This window comes from Podarcis pityusensis (genome assembly GCF_964106645.2).
Source record: "Podarcis pityusensis genome assembly, chromosome: 7".
Classification (NCBI taxonomy): Eukaryota; Metazoa; Chordata; class Lepidosauria; order Squamata; family Lacertidae; genus Podarcis; species Podarcis pityusensis.
In genome coordinates, this window is record NC_138031.1 from 35,269,226 (window position 1) to 35,297,019 (window position 27,794).

The 27,794-nt window shown below is 38.2% G+C and overlaps 1 protein-coding gene across 3 annotated transcripts in view; it reads left to right on the top strand.

Annotated features, from left to right (window-relative positions):
- The window catches only part of PDE7A (phosphodiesterase 7A), a 51,676-nt gene extending 24,583 nt beyond the window's left edge, over positions 1-27,093 (top strand). Inside the window, exons 3-13 of one of the 3 annotated variants that reach the window (XM_081013518.1) lie at positions 710-793; positions 10,960-11,111; positions 13,050-13,113; positions 14,469-14,564; positions 17,277-17,377; positions 17,710-17,841; positions 18,927-19,018; positions 19,427-19,571; positions 21,482-21,578; positions 23,766-23,846; positions 25,248-27,093. In XM_081013518.1, the coding sequence (XP_080869644.1) occupies positions 710-793; positions 10,960-11,111; positions 13,050-13,113; positions 14,469-14,564; positions 17,277-17,377; positions 17,710-17,841; positions 18,927-19,018; positions 19,427-19,571; positions 21,482-21,578; positions 23,766-23,846; positions 25,248-25,459 (1,256 nt within the window). In that variant the 3' untranslated portion in view covers positions 25,460-27,093. Of the gene's footprint in view, positions 1-709; positions 794-8,488; positions 8,624-10,959; positions 11,112-13,049; positions 13,114-14,468; positions 14,565-17,276; positions 17,378-17,709; positions 17,842-18,926; positions 19,019-19,426; positions 19,572-21,481; positions 21,579-23,765; positions 23,847-25,247 lie in introns of those variants that run through there. The other 2 variants (XM_081013520.1, XM_081013519.1) reach the window with 2 other exon arrangements.
- Positions 27,094-27,794: the final 701 nt, after the last annotated feature.

Sequence of the window (27,794 nt, forward strand, 5' to 3'; positions counted from 1 at the left end):
TGACTCTGATAATTTATCAGCAGTTTTTTTTATATACTGAAAATAAAGTTCTCAATGAAGGCAGCATACTTCAGCTTGCAAATGGTGTCATGCTTAATATAGTTTTAATGGGGCACATTTAACTCAAAGATTGTAATTTGAGGCTTTTTTATGTTGACAGCGCTAAGCTCACATAGGCCCTCCCCAACTTCCCTTGTCAAAGCATTTGCCATTATGGCTGAACTGATCAAACTATGATTTGTGCAAGCCAAATTAAAATTTAAAACAAATGAGGAAGTTGGGGTAGGAGTGAGTGTGTTGGTCAAAGGCTAGTTCACATAACATGGTTTGCTGCTACATCCAAACTGGATAAAACCGTGAGCAGTTGTAGCAAGAAGCAAAATAAAATTCTATGTTCTTGTTTAGTTATTTTCACCTCATTATGGTGATAAAGCATAGCAGATGCAGCTTCATCTATGTACTTATGGCTAGATTTGATGAGGTAGGAAAATTTTATGGAGAGCATGCAATTGCATGTTTGAAAGGTTTTAAAGACTTTGTTTTGAACTATCATCTTTAAAATAAAAGGCATTGATCAGGGCATTTAGTAGGTTCACTGTATGACTGTTACACTACATACAGAAACGTCTACACCTTGCAACTGTGCTTGGTTGCAATTTTCTCTGTAGCTCTTCGACACGGTGTATTTCACTTTTGACCCTATTTCTAGGAGATGTACGAGTAAGAAGTCGGGCAGGATTTGAAACAGAGAGAAGAGGTTCTCATCCATACATTGATTTCCGTATTTTTCACTGTAAGTATTTAAATAATAGCAGAACAGTAATAAAGGGTTCCATTTGTGTTTGGCTGTGGGGCTTCAAATAAATGATGGCTGATTTAAAATGGAAATTTACATAATTTTTTTCATTTCCCTGCAAATAATACAGTATCTGTTTGGAGAAATTAAGAATTTACACAGTATGCAGGAATATATATATATATATATATATATATATATATATATATATATATTAATCCATGTGCTACAGAGGTGAAAATAAACTGTTTCTTTTAAATTAATGAATAAAAGGTCCATATTCTCCAGGGTGCTATGCAGTCAGCTTGATATGAAGCTGGTCTGTTTCATATTCTTATTCCCAAGTATGTAACCAATACACCAACAATACCTGTGCATGAATAACTTCTCTCTGTATGACTGATAGAAGAAAATTCTTATGTAGCTATGCATGCTGAATATTAAAAGTAGGTTGGATTCCAGAGATGCAATTACTCAGCTAACTGGACACTGTTGGAAGATATTGACTTTTTCTAATTCCCCCTGCTGCCTCCCCTGAAAATTTCCTCTGAAAATCTGCTCTGGTAAGGGGGAATCCTTCAAAACAACATGGGAGATGTCATGGGGGAAGGTGAAATTGTTAATTACCTCCCCTTCACCTCTCTTGGATCAGACTTGCTTTTGTGAATAGAATGTGGAGGGGCAAGTCTGTATTCACTCCATTGCCTATGCTGTTGTAATTCATTTGGTAGAGCTTTCTTGTTTAATTGAAAATTCCAATGGTAAAACTTCTCAGCAGTACAGCTTTTGGTTTCTAGCAGAATCTTACTCCCAGTAATTCAGGTTTCCTGAAGTTTAGTTTAGCTATTTTTTCTGCAGCATGAAGCCTGTTTCAATAAATATGCAAAAAAACAGAGCTGAACCTAACTGCAGTGCATGGAGTCTTCACCTACAATGTCAGGTGTTAAATTTTTATTTTATTTTCCCATTTTTTGTTGATTGTTTTATGTACACCACTTAGAAATGCACATAATTAAATTGTATATAAATGTATTGAATAAAAGAAGAGAAAGTAGTTTAAATTGCAAAATAACCTCCTGTTTGTGATATTCTTCTCTCTCCCCTCTCCCTAAAGTTAAGAACTGAAAGATATCATGACAAAGAATGAATTATCTTTGTCTGTTTAAGCAACCATTATCTTTAGATGGAAGTGGAGATATTTGTCCTTTGGCATGAAGGTTTGAGAATAACATTGACAAGTTCCTTCAGAAAGAGAAATCATTCACTATCCATAAGTAGTAGCACAACAATAGAACGGTACTTGATAGGCCTTGGTAAGACATTTAAAGCAATTTTTTCAGATGCAGTTATCCCCATAGTTTCCCTCTTGGGCAATCCTACACGAAACACTAACTTTGCACATATATATTTCTTATTTGAGAAATTATTTGATTAATTTTCTTATCTTCAAAATGAAGATGCATCCATATTCCATAAATATTTTAAAATGTTTAGTTTGGTCTGAAAGCTGCTTCCTAATGTTGATGTTTCTGAGAAGGCTTGGCTTGGCTTCAGCTGGACATTGTATAAAGAAGCAGCATTATGCCTGAGATGTTTTTCTTCCAAGGGATACTCTTAAAGGCTTATATAAATTTGCAAAAACATCCACCTGATCTACACATTCTGTGTATAAAGCTTTATTTATAAAATGTTTATGCCACTTAATATAATAATAACCTCTAAGTTGTTTCTGTTGATATAACAATTAGTAACATTTTATAAAAGCTGAATAAAAAGTAATACAAAAGTATAAATTGCAAATGAAACTCAGCAATGTGCAAGGAGAAAATTTAAACTTTTGAGTTGGAGTCCAGAAAAGCTTCAAACAGTCAGGTCATTACTGTCTTTGCATTCCAATTATCTGATGGAGGGTATGCGAGAAGCTGGGATGCCAAACTGTGAATAACTTGGGGTCTAACTACTTGGAAGAGTGCCTCTCCCTGTATAGTCCTGTCTTGGATGTTAACGTCTGCCATGAAGGTCCTTCTTAGCATCCCCACCACCAGGTATTATATATTATGCAGTGATGTAAGAGAGGGCCTTCTTCCTGGTGGTGCCAGTTTAAAACATGGTTGTGCACCTCAGCCTTTGATAAAGATGCCTTTAATGTGTAGCTGTAACTTTCAGCTGATGTACGTTGTTTGATGGTTTAGTTAATTTTATTTATTGTAAATGAACACTGATTTTATACGTGTTTGTCATTCTCTACCCCTTTCTGGAGATCACGTGGTGCATGGTGGGCTGTCAGTATTTGAAATAAATAAAGTGGAAGAGCAATATTGAAACAGTTTGTCAGTTGACATGATAACACTTGTCTGAAGGGCTGTTGCATAGTAAAGGGCAAATACTCGGTGCTGCTTCAGTGGGCAGGAGTAGATGTAATGGGCTTAATTTACAGGAGTTAAGATTTTGGTTGAATAGTAGGATAAACTTATTGACAATGGAACCAATTAACTAGAGGCATAGTGGGTTTTGCCTTGCTGAAGATCTTTAAGAAGAGATTGGACAGCTGATTGTCTGGAATCTTCTTCCTCCGGTTTCCTGTTTCTTTAGGAACCTCATGCTGGACTTTTGTCACAGTTGTGGAGACAGGACCAGACACTGTTTTCCAGAAATTGAAGTTTGTAGCATTCAACTTGTGTTTATAGTCACAGAAGTCTCTTAAATTCCAATAAAGTACTTTTTAAAAGTCCCATGCCCTCATCTTTTTTTTTTTAAAAAGGTTTGCTTTTTCCAAACAGAATTAACATATGAAATACCAGTTTCCTTCTGTAACAAGTGATGAGCAAAGTTTTAATCTTACGATGAACTGCATATTCGATTAAAAACGTGTTCTGTTCCATAGAGGTAATATTCTTGTTCCCTGGTCGTCTGCTAATTCTTAATTTTGAACTGAACAGATGGAGAATTTATCTCTAAAAATTGAGACAGAAGCAGAGGGCTTTCTAATTTCTTCCTCAGTGTAAACAGCAATAGAGGGTTTCTCATGGTTCTCCTCTTACATTCCCACACTGCTCACTTCCCTACACAAAGCAAGACAGGTGAAGTGAAGGACTTCCGGGGTGGCGCCATCGGTAATGGCGGATTCCCTCTGATCTGGAGGGACCAGCTCCACGGAAAACGGGTCTTTCCCGCTACGGCGAAGCGGGGACCCTTTCAAAAATCACAGGCGGATGAAGCCTGTGACCATGGGACTCGGCGGGCACTTTTAGCGCCCCCCCAACCCGTAAAGGAACCCACTTACGGGCTCCGGAGCGAAGAGGGGGAAGTGGCGCGGTGCTGAGAGTCAACTGCTTCTTCCGTGGAGCGAAGCCGCACAGCCGTTGCCAGAGAGCGCTGCCTTTTTCCTGGGACAATTTGGCTTTTAAAACAATTACCCGTGAGTACTTTAATTTCGGACAATTGGACTTTAAATAATGATCTGCGAGTAGAAAGGAAAATTGGACTAAGAAATTCATCTCAATTTGGCACTGAAACGGGAAGGTCTAAACAGGAAGTCAGCCTTCCTTTTCTTGTAGATAGATTAAAGCAAAGACATGGCAAACTAGAGTTCAGAAAATCGCTTGTAAAGGATTAACTTTCATCATTTAAAATGGTTGAACCCCCTTCGGAAGCAGGAGAAGAGGGGGGATTTTTTCCGGACTGTTTAAACCTGCAGAAGAGAGTGTAAAGCTAAGCAATTTTCCACCGTCTTGATCCTGGGAGCGGGGTGTCAGGACTGACGTTCATTGGGAAGCTCATTGACCAGAGACAAACGTCTTTGACAGATACTTAAAAGAAGAGAAACATAGTGATTCCATTGTTCTCCTTCGCATTTTAAAGGAACAAATATTGACAAAATATCTGAAAAAGGAAACTTTGTTGCTAGATCTGCCTTTAAAAAAAAAGAACAAATAGAAGTTCTTCCCCTAGAGGGAGCCTGTGAAACTGTTACTAAATCTGAATCGGGGAGCTCTGCAGCTGTAACAGATTACGATCGTGGGAATAGACTTCTGACCTTGCAGAACAATGTATCCAGAAGCTCTGGTGCATGCTCTCTGCAAAACAAGTGCGCTACTGGAACAGCTACATGAGAAGACGGACTTGATGACTGCTGCAATCAGAAATTTTGGACCGGTAGTGGGAAACTATATAGAGCCCACCCAGGAATCAAATCAGGAGTGTGCTCTGACAGATCAGATGAGGGAAGAGGATGTTGCTGAACCTCGGGCGCCAGAGATGGAGGGAGCTGTGGCCCAGCAGGAACATGAGTTCTTGGATCTGACAAATGAACTTGGAAAAAGCCAGATTTGGAAAGATAAAGTTTGGTTTGGTTTGGAAATGGGAGGTTGGATAGACCCCCCTATGCAGGGATGTTTGGACTTTTCAAGTCTGGCAATGGGCTGTGAGATGTTTGGGGTTGTGGAGGCTCTTAATTCTGGAGGGACTTTGAAACATGTTTTTAAATACCACATGGAGTTTAGTGTGGAATATGGAAAAGGGACTGATTTGTCAAGAAGGGTCAAAAACACTGTCAAGTTGGAGTTCCCACGAGTGAAAGGAGCAGGAGACAAAGTAAAGTACAGGTATAAATATGGAAGAGACTTAAGGGCCTCGGACATAAGATTGCCAGGTTAATGCGCTAGATTGATGGGATAGAAAGGACTGACAAAACCCGGGACCAGGAGGAAGAGACGCTGGATGAAGATTGGAAGAAATTTTTTTTTATTAGGATTGCTTTATAAAATTGATGGATGTTAGAAAAATGTTGGAACGAAATCATCTGGCTTTAGCAAAAATGTTAAAAGAATTATGTAAGAATATGTTATGGTTATGAGAAATTGGTATAAATAAGATCTAAGTTTCAAGTTTTAGGGTCTTTTATAGTAAGATAAGGTTAAAATAGATTAAGGTAATGTAATGACAGAATATTATGAAAAATGGAAAGGATTTGCTGTGACAATTAACAACTAGGATACAAAAAAAGGGAGGAGTGAGGAGGTCAAAGAAAGAAGGTAATGACAGTTAAGGATTTGAGAATATTGGATTTGTTTTTAAATGTTTGTGGCTTATTTTTGCTTTTTGATTGTCTTGTGTTACGTGCTTTGTTCTTATTTTTTGATTTTGATTTTTATCAATTTGTATTGTTTGACTGTGGTTTGGTTTTTTTCTGTTTTTTCTTTTTCCTTTTCTTTTTTGTTTTTTCTGTAATTCTAAAATTCTTAATAAATATCATTTAAAAAAAAAAAAATGAAGTGAGCAGCCAAAGCATGTAAAGGAAGAGTGCTTAGCAGTTGCTGTTGTTTATCTCTACTCCAGTGCATTATTATTAGGGTGCAGGTTTTGTTAGCTACAGTAAATATTAGGAGGCTGCCTTATGTTGAATCATACTGTTGGCCCGTTTAGGTCAGTATTGTTGTATTTGGAAGCAACTCTCCAGGATTTCAGAGAGGCCCACATGGAGGTGTTGAGAATTAAAACACTGACTTTCTATGTGCCAAGCATGTGCTTTATCATTGATGTGTGCTCCTTCTTTTAAATGCCAATCCCAGATTATGGCATTTGTGCTAGGGGTGTGCAAAACATTTGGACAAATGAATAATGAGGCTGCTTAAGACATACTTAGGGCTTGTCTAAATCAAGCAGGATATCTCTGAAGTGTCTTAGACCAAAACAGGGCTTTCCAAAGTGCTTCAGAGATGTGGTTGCTGCAGACAGTGTGTCTGCAAAGATGGAAACTTTTCTCCTGAACCTTGCCATTAAAGGAAAGGCGTGCGTACTTGGGTGGGAGGGAGGAAGAACTCCTTTGTGGCTGATGGGTCTTGTTTTTGATCAAAGAGAATGATTTTACCAGGGTGCTTCAGTCACAATGCTTTGGGGAAGGAATGTTAAAGTAATTTATCACTTTGTTCTTCTATCTCCTGTTCTGTAATTGTTGTTCTGGGGGTGATTGCTTGGAACACAATCAGCATCTATTTCTCTCTGTCCACACATCCACTCCTGTCAAATTAACATTGCACTTTCTATGGGCAGAATCCAACTGATACGTCTAGTGCAAGGATTTCCACGTGTGACATAACTTCCCTTCCCTTTCATCTTCTACCCTCTCCCCTGGTCCTCCAAAAATCGGCTCAGAAGGATTGGAGGAAATGCATGCATTTAAGGGGGCATGCAGGGAGAGGAGAGGAAGGGGGAGTTCCTTTGTGCAGGCCAAATTCCTTGCACTAGCAGATCTACTTAGTTTGATACCACCCTATAACTTTGGGTGCCAGTTGAGCATAACACAAGCCTGAAGCTGCATTTTTCATTAATCAGAACTTCCTAGTCTCTGCTCTCTTCTTTTTGAAATTTTGCAGTTACTTTCCTTGGGCACCTCTATAGTGTATGACACAGGGGAGAAAGCAAATCTCCCCTCCCAGAAATCAACTTTAAAGGCAACTAGTACAAAACCCCCTAGACCTATTTGTTGATAATTAGGCTAGGTTCTTACACTGGGGTATCTCTTTCCATGTATGTTATATTTTAATGCAGTTCCTTACAAAGCAATGGGGGGAAATTAAGTAAATCTGTTTTACCCAACCTCAAATTTTAAGGTTTTGTTGCAGGAAAACTACTGCAGCTATCCAGTGCAGTGAATTAATTCCCTCAGAACTGGCAATGATGCCTGCATATTTCTTTCAGTTATCCCTCTAAATAAAAATACTATTCCTTTTTTGGGGTGGAGGGGGCAGTATCACATTTTAAAGGTGCCCAGCAAAGAAAATCCATGAACCTCCTAGAAATTCAGCTGGTGCTATCTGCTCAAGATGGATAATAGGTCTGCAAATTTCATTCATTTCTATCAAAACAGAACAAGTTGAAACTATTTTTTTTAATTCCTCATGAATGTGAATGGAAGGAGCACAAAGCTTCATTTTTCTCCCAATCAGGTTTTGAATTCAGACCCTGAGCTCAATTTTACAGTTTATGAATTGGTGTAAACAACAGCAGCAGCATGTTGGTGTATAATAGTGTGTAAACAGACTAAGTTTGTAAAGGGTGCTTTTGATCACCCTTTGAAACATTAGTTGAGTTGGAGCATAAGTATATGAGGGTGTGGAATTTATAATTTTAAAGCTCAGCCTATTGTATATTAAAATTAAAAAATTGTTATCTTGAGATATACAGTATGCTCACAACTTATGCACATTTAACTTGTACACATTCAGCTTGCTTGGCAATGGAAAAAAATTAAAAAGGGGGTTGGGAAGAGGGGAGTTGTCCACGAAAAAAAGACTTTGGCAGTCCCGCCCTCCATTAAACCCATTGTGTTTTGATTATGTGCAACTTTGACTTTAGGTACAATCTACAGAACATATGCCCTGCATAAGTTGTGGGCTTACTGTATTTACCTTTTTATATGCTTTCCCATATTTCTCTACTTTCCTTTTCTTCCTCCTATTTGAGTGACTTATTTCATTTGGGCTGATGGTGTTTATTTTTAAAACAATAATGTGTTCTTTCCCTGTTTTCTCCAGTTTGCATGCTTCTTGTGTAATAATTTTTCACTTGGATACACCCCCAAATAATCAGTGCTGCGTGGGATTATTATGGACAGACACAGTCTCATTATTTCATTCGTGTAGGTCTTTTAAAAACTTGTTCTAGAATGAATGGAAGAGAACTTTTCAAACCTTAGGTTCCGATAAAAAAACAGACTGACTGGTTTTTATCTCTGATCAGGATCATGGGATCTTTAAGTAGAGGTGAAAGATTTAAAATCCTGTGGAAATGTCAAGACGTAAAAAGAGAGCCTGGGGAAGATGAAAGGTTGTGTTCTTGTGAGAACAATGTGTCTTATTAGCAATGAAGAGTGTTGAAGTTCACTTTTTAGTATGTTACTAGGAGCATGTGTAAGGTTTCCAAACTGCTGTGTACTATTTTTGATTAGCTAAAATTAATGTTTCATGTGTAAACTTGGTAGGGTGGGTAGGGTTATACTGTAAATTCTTCTTTTATTTTGGGAAGGATAAAAACAAAATGGATTTCAGAATTTGCTTTTCACACTATGAAGTGTAGCTGTCTTAGAGGATTTGATGTTCACCACATAATTAACATTTTTATTCCACTGAAGGAAGCAGACGAAAGAACCTTGAATTTAACAAACTAGATCCATTATTAATAGTTCACAAACTGAAAACACAATAAAACCCACAGGGCAGTTTACAACATAAAACCACAAGATGAGAACACGAAATACATAATAAAAGCAAGAACAAAAATGTAAACAAGCCCTTCCCACAAACACATTTAAAAGGCATAGAATGTTAATGAACTAAATGCCTGGATATAGAGAAACGTTTTCGTCTGCCCCTAAAGTAAGTAAACCTGTAGTGCAGACCATTGCAGAGGTGGAGAAACTTCAGCTTTGTTGGCTCTTCTTTGGTTTCTTTTTTACTAAAACCTTAAGCCAAGTACAAAAGATATATAGTTGAATTAAATAACATTGTGCCTCTGAGTCCATTCAAAGCCTAGGAATTCATTCCACTACAAAACTGAACTGAGCTCATGGTCCTTTCACACAAAAGGCTTTCTTTTTTAAAAAACCCTTCCAGTAGCATCTTAGAGACCAACTAAGTTTGTTACTGGTATGAGCTTTTGTGTGTACGCACGAAAGGTATCTGAAGAAGTGTGCATGCACACGAAAGCTCATACCAATAACAAACTTAGTTGGTCTCTAAGGTGCTACTGGAAGGATTTTTTTTATTTTGTTTCGACTACGGCAGACCAACACGGCTGCCTACCTGTAACTACAGTATAAGATTTTAGTTCAGAGAAAGCAAGAAATACCTTAGTTCCCTTTTCATGCTAGCTTTTTGGAGGGTGGCCTCTTCCCACGCTATTCAGGTAATGTGCGACACCCCTTGTTCTGTGGGAATCCAGATCCTAGAAGAGAAGATTCTGGTGTTTGGGTAAGCCACAATGTGATCTCTGTGATCTCCTGTAGGATGGGCTGGAGTTTCTCATACAGTCTTGAGAGGCCCAGGAAGGAGGTGACTTGCAGTGACTCTCATGGCAGAGAGTATACTAGTAAAAGATGAAGCAGAACAGTTGTTTTCCTGACCTAATTGTCCCATAACTCCACGAATATTAGGAATGCTCTTTGTTGGGGAGTGGCTGTAGTGCTTGTAAGAAACCATAGCAGGAACAAATAGTAAAATGAAAAGTACACTTTGGAAATAAATGCTTTCTGCTTGGTGCAAATGAAACAGCACCTAGAGACTGGGGGTAGGAATGGGATTGTTAACTACCCACCACTTTATGTGTTAGTTCCTCACTCCCGTCACTCTCCATCTCAGTTTACTGTTAATGTTTAGTGATGCTTAACTCTGTTTCAAATTTAACCTGTGCATAATCCTAAGATTCATTTCAGAACCAAACCTTCCCAGTGTATTTTACTTTTTGGTAGTGTTATGTGTGATGCAGATCTTAAGAATTTATTCACTGTAATACATCAAACTATAATACATCAAATATACCACAGTAGTGATTTGCTAATTTAATCTTGAAACTGATTTTAACAGGGGATTGGGTTTTGTAAATCCACGTTAACAGTTTAGTTGCAATTATATGATAATTGTAGTACAAGGATAGCCATTACAAGCCTAACAAGTTTTCCAATAGCTTTGGTGTGTTTGGAATTCAAGAGTTGGATCCTAAGATTCCCTGAATGAAGCTCCTTTTATGGAAAACATGTTCCCAGCATCCTGTAACAGAAGGGGGACCATGCTTTTCACTATTCCCTTCCTACACCTTTTTGCAGGTGCTTGCACTTTCTGGAACTGTGCTGTGAATCCTCCAGAATAGCAGGGAGAAGTACTGGTGGGGTGGGGGGGGGGTGCTATAGTGAAAGGGAAATGGCAAAAAAAAAAAAAGTCTCCTCCCTTCTGTTAGTGGTTGACTTTGATAGCTGTAACCCTAAATGTGCAGTACTGTTTTAGGTTACCATGGTTCTATTTATAAATATGCTGAGGTTAGGGGTTAGGTTAACCTGTGTGATCATGGTGCAGAACACAATGCTTGAACTGAATGCTGTTCTTATAGATCTATTTTTTAATGTTTTATAGATTCATCATGCATTTAAGGCTCTTTATTTCCCCCCTCAGCAAATTCTGAAATTGATGTTTCTGTGTCTGCAAGAAATATACGAAGGTTACTGAGTTTCCAGCGGTACTTGAGATCTTCCCGTTTCTTCCGTGGTATCACTCTTCCAAATTCTTCAAACATTTTAGATGATGATTATAATGGACAAGCTAAGGTCTGTTTTTGAAACTACCATATAACTTTGCCATGAAAAAAATATTGATGTGTGTTAAGATCTGTAAGTGACCATGTATTGCATGTACTAAATACTTTTGGACTTATATTTATCCTCCATAGAAGTAAATAAAGCAAAAATAAAAATGAGGATATGAGAATAATCAATAATAAGATTACTACAGTTGGTAACAGGAAATAGTTTGAATAATCTGATCAGAAAATTCATTCACTGTGATGGCAAGCTGAGTCTGTATTATAGTAGATGCTGTACTAAAATGTCTTAAAAGGCAATGAAGTATAAAACCTAATTGGTTAACTAAGTCAAATGCTGAAACTTCATTATATGTTTGCATTTAGTTGTGTTATAATTGGCAATACCTTACTCAGTCTGCCTCTTTTTGTTCTCTAGAACTAACATTATTTCCCTCAGATATTCCCCCTCCCTTTTCACTTCATTAGTGGTTTTAGAAACTGGACATCTCTTGAGTAAGAACAAATATTTCTAGATAATCATACATACAGTAAACTGAAGTTTTCCTCTTTAGTATTGTTTGTAAGGGAGAAGTCATGTCTGCCAATGCTCTAGAAAAAGTCTTAAATTATGGTCCAAAGCCACTTGTTCCACTTTTTCTTCCTGCCCTGGTATAGTTTGTGAATGTGCTCCAGGAGTGGCTGGCACAATATGATGCTGTGCTTATTCTGTGCATAAATACGTATATGCAGCTATATGTATATGTATATTGGGATGCGGGTGGTGCTGTGGTCTAAACCATTGAGCCTCTTGGACTTGCCACTCAGAAGGTTGGTGGTTTGAATCTTCACAATGAGGTGAGCTCCTATTGCTCTGTCCTAGCCACTGCAAGTAGATAAATAGGTACCACTGTGGCGGGAAGGTAAACGGCTTTTCCGTGCGCTCTGGTTTCCATCAAGGTGTTCCGTTGCGCCAGAAGCGGTTCAGTCATGCTGGCCACATGACCCGGAAATCTGTCTGTGGACAAACGCCGTCTCCCTCGGCCTGAAAGCAAGATGAGCGCCACACCCCATAGTCGCCTTTGACTGGACTTAAGCGTCCAGGGGTCCTTTACCTTTTTACCTTTACCTTACAAATATGTATAATGACTTGTGCACAGGTTTGTCCCTTGTTTCCACAGAGGGCTGCTTAAATCAGTCTTAGGGTATTGTTACTCTGTACAGTGGATTTGCACATGTGGCACAATATAACTATTCTCTGTGATAGCTTGTTTGTTCATGTGGATGAGAAGATTGAAGCAGTAGTGTGTAAACTGAGCATTTTCAGAGCCCTTGATAAAATCTTTTTAGTAAGCCAATATGTGCATGAGCTTCATGTACTCACACACAGCCCACTTTGCTTCTCCTTTTGTGTGAATTGAACAAGCTAGGAAGCCACAGTTAACCATACTTCCTGTTGAGAGCTATATGGAAGCCAACTTTTAAACCATGGGTTCATATTCTAGCTTGTCCCGTCCCCCAATGAAGGGAGGAGTGAAGTGGAAGCAAAAGGGCTACATGGGAGTGCATGAAGCTTTTGCACATCCTTGTTTATTAAACTGAGATTTGGCTATGTTTGGGTGATCAGTGTATCTTAAGGAAAGAGTGTTTATCAATGCTTTTCCCATATAAGATAGTATTGTAACTTCCAGATGAGAGAACATTGTGGCTGTAAGAAGCCAGCTAGCTGCAATTTATGATCCATTAGGCAAGATCAGTTGCAGAATGACCGTTTCTGGGGTTTGTGAAACAGAAATAAGTGGTGTGGTTACAAATATGCTACTGGTCACCTTTTACATCTTTGCTAGTTCATTTTCAGTATCCTGTCTTGATTTGTGGGGTGAAAGGAAGGTGAATCATATAAGTAATGTATTCAGATAAGTGCTTTTAACTTATTTGTGAAACTTTCTTTTTGTTTTACTTTCAGTGTATGCTAGAAAAAGTTGGAAACTGGAATTTTGACATTTTCCTTTTTGACAGGTTAACAAATGGTAAGATTAGTGGCTTTTTTATATTACTCTTTAAGTCAGTTGTGCGCTAAGCCAGTCCCTTTCTCCTACTTTGCATTGAAGAAAGTTCCTTTTTAAAGTTGTGAATGAGTGGCTGTTTCATGCAAACACTAAGTGCACATCCCAGACTCACTACTGATACTGCATTATTCAGGTATGGATAGCCCATTTGACCTTGTAATTTTCAACAAAAATATGCTAATTCCTTACATTCAGCCCTTTATACCTTGATTACCACGTATCCTGTATGGACTTAAATTTGTAGTGTTGGGAATAACTTCTCTCTGAGAAAGAAATCCTGTGATTTAAACAACTTGAAACAGCCAGTATATTCAGTTTTAAATACCTGTTTTACACTGTATATTTGAAATGGGCAATATTTATGTAGGGTATGGTTACCATATTTTAAATTTTCTTCCTCTTAATGTAAAAAATATTACCATGTGTATTAAAACCCACTGAATTCTCATTGATTAGCTTTACAGAATGTAGTTGATTGTTAAATTTGACCACTTTTCCTGAGAAGCATTTGCTAGACACTTATGCTGTTTCTGTGAAATGAGATAAAGTTACGTTTTTTAAAGGAGATGGTACATTCCACGAAGTCTGAATTTTTAAAGTGGTTCTCAACCTTTATGAGTATGCATAACACCCCCCCCCATTTATTTATTTTTACAGACTTGTAGAAGCTTTAAGATTGCACCCCCCCCCCGCTCTTATTTGAGCATCCAGAGGCACAGATGGCATTGGGATGCTATATTAAAGCCCTTGGCAAAATCTTTCTTTGAAGGAGCCTCTCCCTCCTTTAAACTAAAAATGTGTTACATTTCACAATTTCATTTATATGAGATCTGTGTTTTTATAAAATTCTGAAGAACTGACAAATGCTATTAAACTGATGGGTTCACTTTGCATTACCGAGAGAGATTTTTCTCAGTCCCAATTCATTGCTGATGGATCAGATGTTTTACACTGAAGTACAAACACTAAATCTTTAAGCTTTAATTACTATTCTGCACGAGTAAAAAATAGAAACAAAATGTGCTTGAAATTCTTAATCATTAGCTTGTTCTGTGGATCAGGTAACTTGGCTTGTGATGGTAGTATACCACAGAGATTTGCTAGTACTGTAATGTGGATAATAGAGATAATAGAATATTAGCTGTCAGTTACTTACAAAAACTAGTAAGTAAGATTTCTTGTAGCTGGTCTGGAAGCATGTGCTCTATGAATGACTTGCTTCAGGCCCATGCAGTAGAGTGCCTTAAAACATTTAGCCTGTCTACATTTTTGATGCTTCCCATTAAAGATGATTTTGTGTTTTTTGGTTTTTTTAGGAAACAGTTTAGTCACCTTAACCTTCCACCTGTTTAATCTTCATGGACTTGTAGAGCACTTCCAACTAGATACAATGAAGCTCCGCCGATTTTTAGGTAAACATTTTCAGAGGTTCACTTAAGTCAGTTTTGCAAAAATAGGGTACAACAGCCCATTTGCTACTTCAAATTATGCTGTCCAGCATGGAGAGCCCTAAAAAACTGGGGAGAAGAGAGAAAAGGGTGATAGACTCATGAAATGGTGGGTATTGCTGTTACTGTCATGCTAGTTGCCAATTTATTTTGCAGGTTTTAAAGTGTTTCTGTTAAAAGTGGACACTCATCTTCTAAAGACTTTTTAAAAGCCTGCTGTATACCGTTTACTGGTGGGTGGGAGGAAAGAATGTTGCATGACACAGGTGCTAGCCAGCAGTTGCCATTCGCCCCACCACATCCAACCATGCTTCAAAAAGCACTGCAAACCACAACAGATGTGCTTAACTGTATGGAAGCCTGCATTAAAATATTACTGAAAAATGAGAGGAACCCACATCTAAAATGCTTCCTTGGAGAAAGAAAGGTGACTCTTTTGCAACAATTGTGTTACAGCTGTGTTGTTTAGTAAACAATATAAAACACTAGTCAATAAAGGTTTTTGTTTCAATGTTACATTTAGATCTGCATAAAAATGCATTTTGTATAATGGGGTTTTCCTATTATAGAACAGCTTTATTCCATTCTGTACTTTATTTTGGAAAATCAGTTAATGGAAACCTAAAGGATGAGAGAGAGAGAGAGCAAAGGAATTAGATAACTTTTGATAGTTCAGAATAAACAATAAAACTTGCCTTGATTACAGCAAATTCAAATTACTGTATTTTGAACCTGCATTTCTGAGGCAGCAATTGCCATTGTGCATCTACTAAATGCTAAATTAATATATAATGCAAGTACACATGGGTGTATGTATTTTGCTTTATAAAATGAAAAATGGAGATTAGCATGTTCTGTAATTCACATTTCTCTAAGTAGTGTAGTAAAGAGACAAACCTGCTTATTCTTGTGAGGGCAGTGGAGAAGCAGTTACTCCTAAAGAACAGGCTTTATTTTGTCCCAGATATGTTAGCTTTTGAAATAAATTGTCAAGGCTTAGCAATGGTAATGCCATCAAAGACCAGGCACTGTTTGTCAATTATTTGTTTGATGCATGCAATTATATTATATTCTTTATATGGCTAAAACCCTGTGAGTAAGGAAATCTTTATTTCCCCCTAAATTTCTTAAAGTTTAAAAAACTAATACGCTGGTCTGCTTCCTGTCCTAGTAACCTTATTCTTATTTTTTAAAATTAATATAAAACCACATTCTTTATAAGCATGCCCAATTTTTTTAATTTTTTTTTTTTTGGGGGGGGGGGAGACTGGATTTGTTTGAAATCCTCTATGAAGAGAACTATTATTGAAGCCCAGTCCTACAGCTTATATCCTCATGGATAGTTTTGACATGTGTAAGCCCTTTGGGTTAGTATCCAGCTGAACAATTCTTCTAAAGCAAGGGCTTTTAGCTGTGCAATAGAACTTCCCCTCCCCCTCCCTGCATACTCTCTAAATCTGTTCTGTGGGGGTCGCACAACCCTCTGGAGCAGATTTACTGGTCATGTGGAAAATGGGAAGAGCAGGGAAGTTCTATTGCATAGCTAAAGTACTGGCAGAACTGTTTATAATTGGATACTGTTGTAGTCAACACACACACACACACACACACACACACACACGAAGGTGTTTCTGCTTTAATAATATACAGTGGTGCCCCGCAAGACGAATGCCTCGCAAGACGGAAAACCCGCTAGACGAAAGGGTTTTCCGTTTTTGAGTTGCTTCGCAGGTCGAATTTCCCTATGGGCTTGCTTCGCAAGACGAAAATGTCTTGCGAGTCTAGAGATTTTTTTTTCGCTTTCCCCCCCCCTTTATCTAATCTGCTAAGCCTTTAATAGCCTTTAATAGCCTTTTAGCAGCTAATCCCCTAAGCCTTTAAGCCTTTAATAGCCGCTAAACCGCTAATAGCGCTAATCCGTTAAGCCGCTAATAGGGTTGCTTCGCAAGACGAAAAAACCGCTAGACGAAGACTCTCGCGGAACGGATTAATTTCGTCTTGCGAGGCACCACTGTACTGGTCTGTTGAGTTGGAGGCACAACTGTATATGCCTTCGTTTATACTTTTAGTTGTGTCTAGAATGCTGCAATAGTAATAATAATAATAATAATAATAATAATAATAATAATAATAATTTATTATTTATACCCCGCCCATCTGGCTGGGTTTCCCCAGCCACTCTGGGCGGCCTCCAAAAGAATATTAAAATACTATGATACATCAAACATTAAAAGCTCCCTAAACAGGGCTGCCTTCAGATGTCTTCTAAAAGTCTGGTAGTTGTTGTTCTCTTTGACATCTGGTGGGAGGGCGTTCCACAGTAATATGGTTGAGTGGTGTAAGTTTCTTCTAAAATTTATATGCTATGTAAAGTGTGAGTTCGATCCTCTATGTGAGCACTTAATAAGGGCAAACGCCTAGTTTACATGATTACTCCTCCACCATTTAGCTGTAGGGGAAATAATGTGCACTGGGACTTTATGGACAGATATTCTAGTGCATACAGCCTGATTTTCACTGAAGATAATCTGCATGGTGGAAGGAGGATCATGGGCTCAGACTGCTGCTGGCTGAATGTGTGACCAACGCTGTTTGGTTTTTCAACAGTAACTTATAAAATAAAAGTGCACAATGATATGGAAGGTAAATTAATGCAAGATTTCTTCTCATTTGTAGTAATGGTTCAAGAAGATTACCACAGTCACAACCCATACCACAATGCAGTTCATGCTGCTGATGTGACTCAGGCCATGCACTGTTTTTTAAAAGAACCTAAGGTAAAAATATCTCCTTAACAATTTTCAGCAAAGAAGTTAGACAGTTTCAAAAGCCGATTTCATGTGGCATAGGACCAGCCTTTTTAAAAAACAAATAAGTAAATACTAGTTTTGTGTAATAAAAATGTACACCTCCCTTACTGCTTTATTATTGGTCTTCCTACAGAGAACTCTGAATCCTATATTCTAGATAAAAGTATAAATAAATGAAAGAAGAATTTGATGCATTGAAAGATGAAATTCAGTGCATTTTCTAAAAGAACAGGTGCAACCCAAGTTTGCTTGAAGTGTCAGTAGTGAATATTCATGTGGCCATGCTTTATATATTACAGCTTTCCCAGTCCCTGACTCCATGGGATACTCTTCTTGGCTTAATTGCAGCTGCCACTCATGATTTGGATCACCCAGGTGTTAATCAGCCTTTCCTTATTAAAACAAACCATTATTTAGCAACTTTATACAAGGTACGTGAGGAAAAATATTTCTGTTCAGAAAAACATAACCAAGTGCAAAAATGCTTACTTGCTGGTAGTCACAAATTCTTGGTGGAAGAGATTTTTAAAGGAGTGATTTAATTATTTATAGCAGCTTTGGGGATTGGATTGGCTCAAAAAGTGGCCACACCTCTGGGAGCAATCTTTGACTGCTGGGAAGGCCTAAATCTGGCAGAAAACATTGTGTCTTGTATTTGGTGTTGTTTCAGTTCAGCGCTGAATGCAAGCCATGCTGCTTTCAGCAGAAAACTTCCCCGCTTAGGAGCTGCAATTCCCACGAGGAATCAATCCAGCCGGGGTTGCGTTTAGCATAATAATTAAATAGCACCAAATGCAAGCTCTGCTGCCAAGGAACAGTTGGGATTGTGCTTTACGTGTCAATTACCTGATGTCATATGATTGACAGCTGGGCATGGCCAACCAGAAAAGGTGTACAAGCTAAATTGTCCAGCTTGGGGTGCCTATTGCACAACAACCTGAAGCTGAAATTAGTTGGGGCAGACCTTGTGTGATTTAAGGTTTTTAACATCAAAGCCAGTGCCTGGGAGCAAACCGGTAACCAGTGAAGCTCATAGAAGAGCTATGTAACGATGGTCTGAATGGAAAGCTTCTTCCAGCAGCCACATTCTGGAATCCAAAGGTGTAAATGAGAGAGCTGGGTAGCATCTTCTGCATACTGATGATGCCGTATCCCAAAGCTCTGGGTAACCTCCCAGTGATTTCATGTAGATGTTGAAAAAGCATGGGAGATGAAATTAAACTTTATGCCATCCATAGGCCCCTGCACCACATGCTGGAACTTTCCCCTAAGGTAGGACTGGAGCCATTTTGAGCCACAATATTGCCTAGTCCCAAGTTGGATAGAGAATTCTGAAGGATGTGATCATGGATGACACTGAAAGCCGCAGAGACAACCAGGAGAGGTTGTACTCCCCCTGTCTATCCCCTAGTGAAGTATTGGCATAAAGGATTGTTCATTCTTGAAAATACAATTCAGAATTCAATGAATATTTGATAACCATAATTCTCTCTCTTCCTCTTCCCCTTTTTTTCAGAATACCTCAGTATTGGAAAATCACCACTGGAGATCTGCAGTGGGATTGTTGAGAGAATCTGGATTATTTGCACATATGTCACTAGAAAACAGGTATGTGTCAGATTTGCAGTATCACATGCATCTATGGAAAATATATTGCGGAACATTTTAAATGGATGTGAATTGGAAGTAAAAACACATTTCCAAATATAATTTACTGCAGCTTCATATGATGAAGGCAATTGTATCCCATCCACTCCAATCAAAACAAAACAATTCTTGATGCCTAACTTGCTACACTTGTAAAGTGTACACTTTTCATGTTTATCACAAAAAAATTGAGTGATATGAAGACTTTGTTAAATTATTGAACTGTTGAACTGGGTCTTAGTTTGTTAACAAAACTGTATTTTATCGTAATTTAATCAGGGTTGGCCTGAATTTTGTGTAAAGTTAACAAAGACTGTTTACATGTTGGTCACTTATTTCATTCTTCTTTCTGTGTATCTCCAATTTAAGGCAGCTGATGGAAAGCCAGATAGGAGCACTGATACTTGCCACTGATATCAGTCGGCAAAATGAATATCTATCCCTATTTCGCAGTCATTTGGACAAGGAAGATTTATGCTTAACAGAGGAAAATCATCGTCATCTCATTCTTCAGGTAATTGTTTGGTCCCTAAATAGAAAAGTAGTACAACTGTTCAGTAACAACTGCTTTGCCGTCTACTGTACAATAATTTTTGGTTGATGCATGTAGGTTTGAAGATGGCCTTATGTGTTATCTGATGGCATAGTTCTAACAAAAATAGTTTTCTAGTACAGAAAACTTAGATATTCCATTTGCCAGTAAAATGGTTGCAACTCAGTAGCAAGTGTTTATCTTATTCTGTTCACTACAATCTTAAAACAATTGAAATTATTTTTAAAAAGATATTCTTTAACACTTTAAAATCCTGTTAATTATCTAAGTGATCTTGCTGTTGTTGCAGAATGTTGGGAAGTGAGAGTAGCTTTTTTTAACTGAGCACTTAGGAAAAATGCTAGCTACCTGCTTTTCTTACTATTTTACCTGTACAAGTAAAACAATCAAATTGCTTTCCACAGCCTCCAGCCCCAGTGGCTACAGGCCTAAAATAACTCCTTAGGAATCAGTCCCCTGTGCTCATTAACATGGAAGTAAGCACCATTGAACACAAGTGGGACTTGTGCGTCTAAAGCATGCCATAATCAGGCCGGATTAAGATTCATTGAAGCTTTGGAGGTATGCTAATTTGAGTGAGAGAAAGCTGAAAAACATTGCCATTTATAGTACAGAAATGCATTGTTCTGATTAAAGGAACCACAGTTTTGTTGCCTCCAAACATTAAATCCCCATTTGCAGCCATTTTATACTTCCTTATATGTATTCATAGCAGCCTTGTAGTTAGGCTAGGCTGGGAGTTGGTAAGTGGCCCAAACCAAGAAGTGGTCAAAAACAAGGATGAGAAGGGGGCCCTATTCTTGGCATTTCAACAGACCCTCAACCACCTTAATCCAGTCTTGCTTCTGAAACTTTTCCAAACAAGAAAGCAATAGCATAAGAATGTAAGAAGAGCCCTGCTGGATCAGGCCACAGTCCCATCTAATCTGTTCTGCTCTCAACATGACCAACCTGATGCCTATGGGAAACCACATGCTGGACCTGAGTGCAACAGTATTTTCCCCTTCGTGATTCCCAGCACTGGTATTTAGAGGCATACTGTCTCCAATAGTGAAGTCATCATGGTTGGTAGTCACTGATAGGCTTATCCTCCATAAATTTGTCTAATCCATTTTTAAAGCCATCCATGTAAATGGCCATCACTGCTTCTTGTGGGAGTGAGTTCTGTAGTTTAACATTCCATAGCCAAAACAGTGTGCTCTGTTGCCCTGGGCTCCTTTTGGAGGAAGGGTGGGATACAAATTTTAAAAAGAAATAAAAGCAACGTTGCATTAGTTTACAGGCAGGCATTCGTAAATGGTGAAGGATGAAGTGCAGTGTATTGATGAATGATCTTTCATGATAACCAGACATAGCCATATTAAAGTGATATTGCTTGCTATCAGACTTCTTTATTGGTGCTATGGAAGATGAATGTCTTCATAATTATCCAAGATTGCATTGATGTTTCTGGGAGAGGTTAACTCATAAACATATTTCCTTCCCAAAACACACCGCTTGTTCAGCTAAGTTACATTGGATTTAGTGATAGTTATCCACATGTGTGCTGCATTGTAGCCCCCTTTGCTCGGTATCACTTGTCCATTACATATTGTTAAGGATTTTAAAAGAAGCTGACTTAGAAGTCACAGAATCAAGGAGTTGGAAGGGACTGACAGGGTCATCTAGTCAGCCTCCCGCAATGCAGGAATCCTGCTCACAGCCATCCCTGGGTGGCCTAAACCACCAACCTTCTTTTTAACAGCCAGATGCACTGACCCATTGTGCCATGTGACACTTTGCATCATCTGAAGTTGCAAAACTGAAGTGTGTATTTGTTAGCAGGCCACAGTATCTGGCATAATATGTTGATGGTTTGTCTTATTTACTAGATGGCTTTGAAATGTGCTGATATTTGCAACCCCTGCCGGACTTGGGAATTAAGCAAGCAGTGGAGTGAAAAAGTAACAGAAGAATTCTTTCATCAAGGCAAGTAGCGAAAAGTGATTTCACGATGGAGTGTGAAACAAAATGATAAAAGAACTGTAGTGAAGTATGGCTCTTACAGAAAATAGAAAATTTTATTATTTGCAATGAATGCACCTTGTATGGTTTCCTCAGACCATTTTTACTGTATAGATTGCAGCTTCATAGAACACTTGACATTTCTGCTTACCTTAACTTTAACTGGATGAGAAGCTATTTCACAGTAATAAAGGCTTTACTTTCACCTGCTGCTTCAGTCCAAAGCCACATGTATTGAGAAAAAAAAGCTGAATTTATCTCCGTAGAATTGCTTGATGATTAAAAATTATTTAGGACTGTGCTATGCAAGTTAAAAGGTTGGACACACCGTTTTGTGTTTTAAGGTGTCAGTGCAATTGAGACGAATCGCAGTTAGGTTTCTGGAATCTTGCACTTTTTGAAATTGTATATAAAACCTTTTAACTGTGCAGATCTTCACTGGTATTGCATTAACTAACTTCGGCTTGCCGATCGAAAGGTCGTCGGTTTGAATCCCTGTAACGGGGTGAGGTGAGCTCCCATTTTTCGGTCCCAGCTCCTGCCAACCTAGCAGTTCAAAAGCATATAGTGCAAGTAGATAAATAGGTACCTCTCCAGCAGGAAGGTAAACAGTGCTTCGGTGCGCTGCTCTGGTTTCGCCAGAAGTGGCTTAGTCATGCTGGCCACATGACCCGGAAAAACTGTCTGCGGAAGCGGACAAACGCCAGCTCCCTCGGCCTGTAAAGCGAGATGAGCGCCGCAACCCCAGAGTCGTTTGCGACTGGACTTAATTGTCAGGGGTCCCTTTACCTTTACCTTTAAGCTATTAATGATATTGATAGCAACCAATGCCTACTCATTAGCTCAGCTTTTGAGTACAATATACTGTTACTGGATCATTATCACTTCTCACAAGCAGCGATTTTCCTTCAAGTAGCAATCAAAGGTTGGTTAAGTCTTGTCACTTTCCTCACTTAGGATTTTTTGTTTTTAAAATGCATTTATGTATTTCAACAATACGGTTTTTAAGGCAGGGAGTGGAAGATTTTGAACCTGAAGCAGCTAACTTGGCCCTGTGGTTTGGATCTACAGCCTGAAAGTTCACCTACAAACTTTCTGCAAACCATTCTTGTATGAGAGATTATTACAATAGTGATAATTATGGCGTGCTACAGGCCTTGTGAAGTAGTTCAACTCGTGATGTATTTTTTAATGGAAAAATTCATAATGGAAAACATGCTACTGATCTTTCAAGTTACATTTGCTCATGGAGAGATAAATGGGTAACTTTCTTGCTGGGTAATTCCATATCAAGTGATCCAACTTTTTTACCTCATGTTATCCAATTTTCTCAATATTTTGTACACTTGTTGAATGATAAAAACTAAGTTTAAATCTAAATTTTAGCATTTTATCTCATCTTGTTGCTCAGCCCAGCATTGAGATAAGTCAAAACTAAAAACACCAATCTCTTCAGAACCTCATGGGCTTTAATATATGTCACAAGATGGACTTACTTTAAATTTTAAATTGAAGTTACAAAACTTAAAATTTTAAAAAGAATAGATACGATTAAAAAATTGAAAAAAAGTATTATTTAATATTTCTAAGAACTACCTGCAAAGTTTATTCTTGGGATCTCAATGTGATCACATTGAAAAAAATATTTTGAATATACGTGTCTGCCTTATTAGGTTCTGTTTAGGATAAATGGATCTTCTTGGAGTAAAACATAACAGAAGAAACAAGACTTCAAACTATAATATCAATGACTTCAGGCAGTTCTTTAGAAAGTTATGCAATTAAAAGATATCTGAAAAGCTAGTCAGGCTTTTCTTTTAAAAACGTGTTCCAAAGCAGAGTGACAGCTTGTTGCATTATAGAATTAACATTTAGAAAAAATAATTGTTAGTACTTCATTTCATGAGCATTACAACAAAATGCTAGATCATATATGCTAGATCATTTATATTTGTAAACAGTTATGAAGCTAGTGTTCAAATGATAAAGCTGTGGTTTTAAATACGGCAGCTATATTAAACAACTGAAGTTACATTTCTTAGATCTGTCTGGTATCTGTTAACATTAATAATAGTTTAATGAAAAACCTTAACACTTTCAGTTTTGTTGAATTGTAGAAAACGGCTTATTAAATTGGTATTCTGTTTGTAGGAGATGTTGAGAAAAAATACTGCTTGGGCGTGAGTCCGCTGTGTGATCGACAGACAGAAACCATTGCCAACATCCAGATTGGTAACTACAGATCTATGTGATAAGTTACTATAGTTTCCATTAATATATAATATAGGGAAGATAAACTGTGTGATGTTTAGTTTTAAAAGTCTTTGACAGTTTTTAAGAGAACATTTTGGGTGGTATTCAGCTTAGTTTTACTCAGTGTAGACCCACTGAAATGATGAACACGTCCAAGTTAGGTCTATTAATTTCAGTTAACTACTGTTGAGTTAAGTTTAGTGAATGCTACCCTATGTTTTGTTGTTATTGAAATTTTCATTTCCATGAAATAGGAAGTGTATAGAGAGAGTTTTCTGTTTTCTCATCTGGCATTTATATTTCTTTGCCTGGATAAATTCTGACAGCTGCTTGTGAAGAGGCTTTAATTGTGACTTTAGGTCAGATTCAATTTTGTGGCAAATTATTTATTTTAAAGACGGTGCTTGTTTTCTACTGGGCTACTTAGGAATCACCCTGAGATTCATGGATGAAGGACGGTATACAAATTTATTATTTTTACTATTTTTAAAAGATGGAAATTTAAACAACATTGGCAGTATTCAATGAAAGAGTTTTGCTACTGCAAGTGGTGCCCCCTCTGCCCTCCCAGATCTGCTCAAGAGGGTTTGGGGGAATCCACAGAACAGATTCAGGAATTGCACAGTGGTGGGGGTGGAGCAGTGGGAGGAAATGTTCCATTTGCTTGATGCTGTGTTTCCAGAGTTGGAAATTTGGTTTGAAGTGTGTTTTTTAATTCTGGGTTGTAGGCAAACTATGGTCAGCATGTCTTATTTGGTCATCACAGCAAACCATGGAGACTTGCATGCACAACTCCTTTCCGCACATCCTGGTTTGATGTGGAGGAAGGAGTTGCTATGCACACAAGTCTCCAGCATGTTTGGCCTCAAGCAATTGAAAGCTAGTAACAAAAAGAAACAACATTTAAATTTCTTGACCAGTATTTACCCATAAAGTCCCTTACTTGATTCATGACTTGCACTACCACATGTTTCCTGTCATAGCAGCATGGTGAAATCAGAGGGCTTTCCTTTACCTGATCAGTTTGAAGCAGCAAATGTTTATGGTTACTGATCTGACCAATATGAGATCTTTTGAACCCAGCAGTTTTTGTGTGACTCAGTAGCAGTCTCAACTCTACACAAAAAAATATGTTGTATTCCTTAGGGCTTGAGAGAGAGAGCTTCTGTGCTGCTTTATTTTGCATTTGTACTAAAACGTATATATTATTTTATTTAGTTTATAAATTGCCTTTCGAAAAGCACTCTGGGCAAATGTAATAAGTACAGGAAGATAAAACACAGTAAACTCATTCAAATAACTCTTAATATTGAAATGTTACATGGAAAACACAGTCTCTTGTTTCTGGGGTTCTAATTCCAAGATGTTTTTTCTCATTAGGTTTTATGACCTATTTGGTGGAACCATTATTCACAGAGTGGGCTCGTTTCTCAAACACCAGACTATCTCAAACGATGCTTGGTCATTTGGGATTGAATAAAGCTAGCTGGAAGGGTGTGCAGAGAGAACAATCCAGCAGTGGTGATGATACTGATCCTGCATTTGAGGAAATGGACTCTGATGTTATACCTCAGGAACACCGACTATCCTGATCCCAGGATCTGCTTAACAAAAACTGCCTCTTGCCTGGTATCTATGGAACAGGGTTTGAGGATAAATTTTGTCTGACTGCCAAGGTTTCAGTGTAAACAATGCCAGCATTATTTATTTCCAAGTTTTTCCTTTGATAAATCATTTGAACCCAGTTTTCAGTCACAAGACCTGAACATAGAGCAATATGCATATGCCTTGTTTGGCTTCTGCATGGATCCTTGAATATGCAAACCAGAGGAGTGGTTGAAGCTTGACCGAGGGGAAAGTACAAGAAAATATTGTTACGTGCCACATTGCTTTGTTTTTATTTGTTTTTAGAGAAAATTTGAAATCAGGCCTTCAAAGTTGCCACATGACATGGTGGATGATTCCTTCTCTTGGAATTTAACAAGACTCATTCAGTCCTTGTCCAAAATGTGGAAGAGTGAAGTGCCCCTACTTGGATGCCTCTGGCAAGAACTGATGTTTACAAATGTACTTGGAAACTATAGGTTCTAAATTAATCTTTCTGCATGGCTGTGAAGGAACCACTAATTTTTTTAAAAAGGAAAACAAAGAGATCAAATCTGAAACTGCAGCTCATTTTCCTGCTAGTAAAAAAGAAAGTATCCCATGTGTCATAATTTTGGCTGTGCATTGGAAAGAGCATTTTTTTACATAAAGCACAGCCAAGCTTTTACTCCAGTGCAGAATGGGAATGCAATTACAGTGGGCAGAAATACTTCTGGATTTTGGGAGGGGATGTGGGATGGTAAAGAGGAGGAGAAGAAGAGTGTTCATTGTGTTAAGATTCTGCCGTGGAAACATTTGCATGTTGTTTTCACTATTGTACACTTGAACTGCACATGCAAGGGAAAACAGGTGGAATGATTATGAACACCAGAAACAGCTCAGGGTATTTGCCAATCTGAAATAAAGTGGGATGGGAAGTGTGTCCTTCAGAACAAGGGTACAAATGCCCCTTTCGCTGCAGTGTGTGTGTGTGTGTGTGTTCGTTTGTGTGTGTGTGTGTGTGTGTGTGTGAGAGAGAGAGAGAGAGAGAGAGAGAGAATACTTGGGGATGGGGGTGGGTTGGGGGAGAAAGGGAACAATAGGAAGGATTTGAAAGGCAATGTTTTTTTATTTATTCTTTTTAGAATGTGACATTTTCATGAGCAGCCACAGGGGGGAAAGGAACAGGTTGCTACAGCTGCCTTAAACTATGCACAAAGCTAAGTGACCAAATTTTGTTGTTGATTGAAAAAGTGCATTGTTTACTTATTCCTCCCTCTACTGAAATGCTCCCCATTATGGGGTTTTTTGATGTGAAAAGGAGAAAATGTTTTTAAGGACAAATTTTAAGGACTAATTTTTAATCTTCAAGCATTCCTTTTTTGTAATTTGTTTTTTACATTGTTTTAAGTACTGTAAGCACAACTGTAATCTATTTTGAGGAATTGGTGCTTTCTTTTTGTTCATTTGTATTTCCCTTGTTACTGTAAAGACTGTTTATTCCATTCTGTTTACAGTTTGCAACAGCCATTTTTGGGAGAGAGCTTCAGTGTAAAGCCATTTGTAAAAGGCTTTGCCATACTCATTTTAATGTGCCTGTTGCTGTTAACTTTTGATTAATAATAAAAAACTTTTCACATTATCTCCTGAGTCCAGCCTTAGAAAAGTAGCTGAAACCACCTTAATCACATATTCCCCCTTTGTAGCTCCTTTGAGACTTGTTTAAACAGGTCATTACAGTGTTTCAAACTTACTTTGATCATAAAATTGAGAAGGCATAGGAAGGAAACAAGTCTTTTAGGTTGTAATCCTATACCTGCTTACCTGAAAGTAAGCCACATTGAACCCAAAGGGGCTGGCTTTTGAGTAAAAATATATAGGATTGCACTGTCAATTACACTTCCTATTTTTCTTCAGTTTAGTTACAATCCAATTTCTTGGATTCAGATAGACCAGGGGCCACCAACCTTTTTAGACAAGTGCAAACATTTCGAATTTTGAGTGCTGACAGCACCAATCACAAAATGGCTGCTGGGTGGTGGGGCATACCACAAAATTAAGAGTGCCTAGCGGTTTTGAACCTAGCAGTTCAAAAGCATACCAGTGCAAGTAGATAAATAGGTACTGCTGCGGCAGAAAGGAAAACGGCGTTTCCATATGATCTGGCTTCCATCATGGTGTTCTGTTGTGCCAGAAGTGGTTTAGTCATGCTGACCACATGACCTAGAAAGTTGTCTGTGGACAAATGCCAGCTCCCTTGGCCAGAAGCAAGATGAGTGCCGCACCCCAGTTGCCTTTGACTGGACTTAACCATCCAGGAGTCATTTACCTTTACCTTAATGT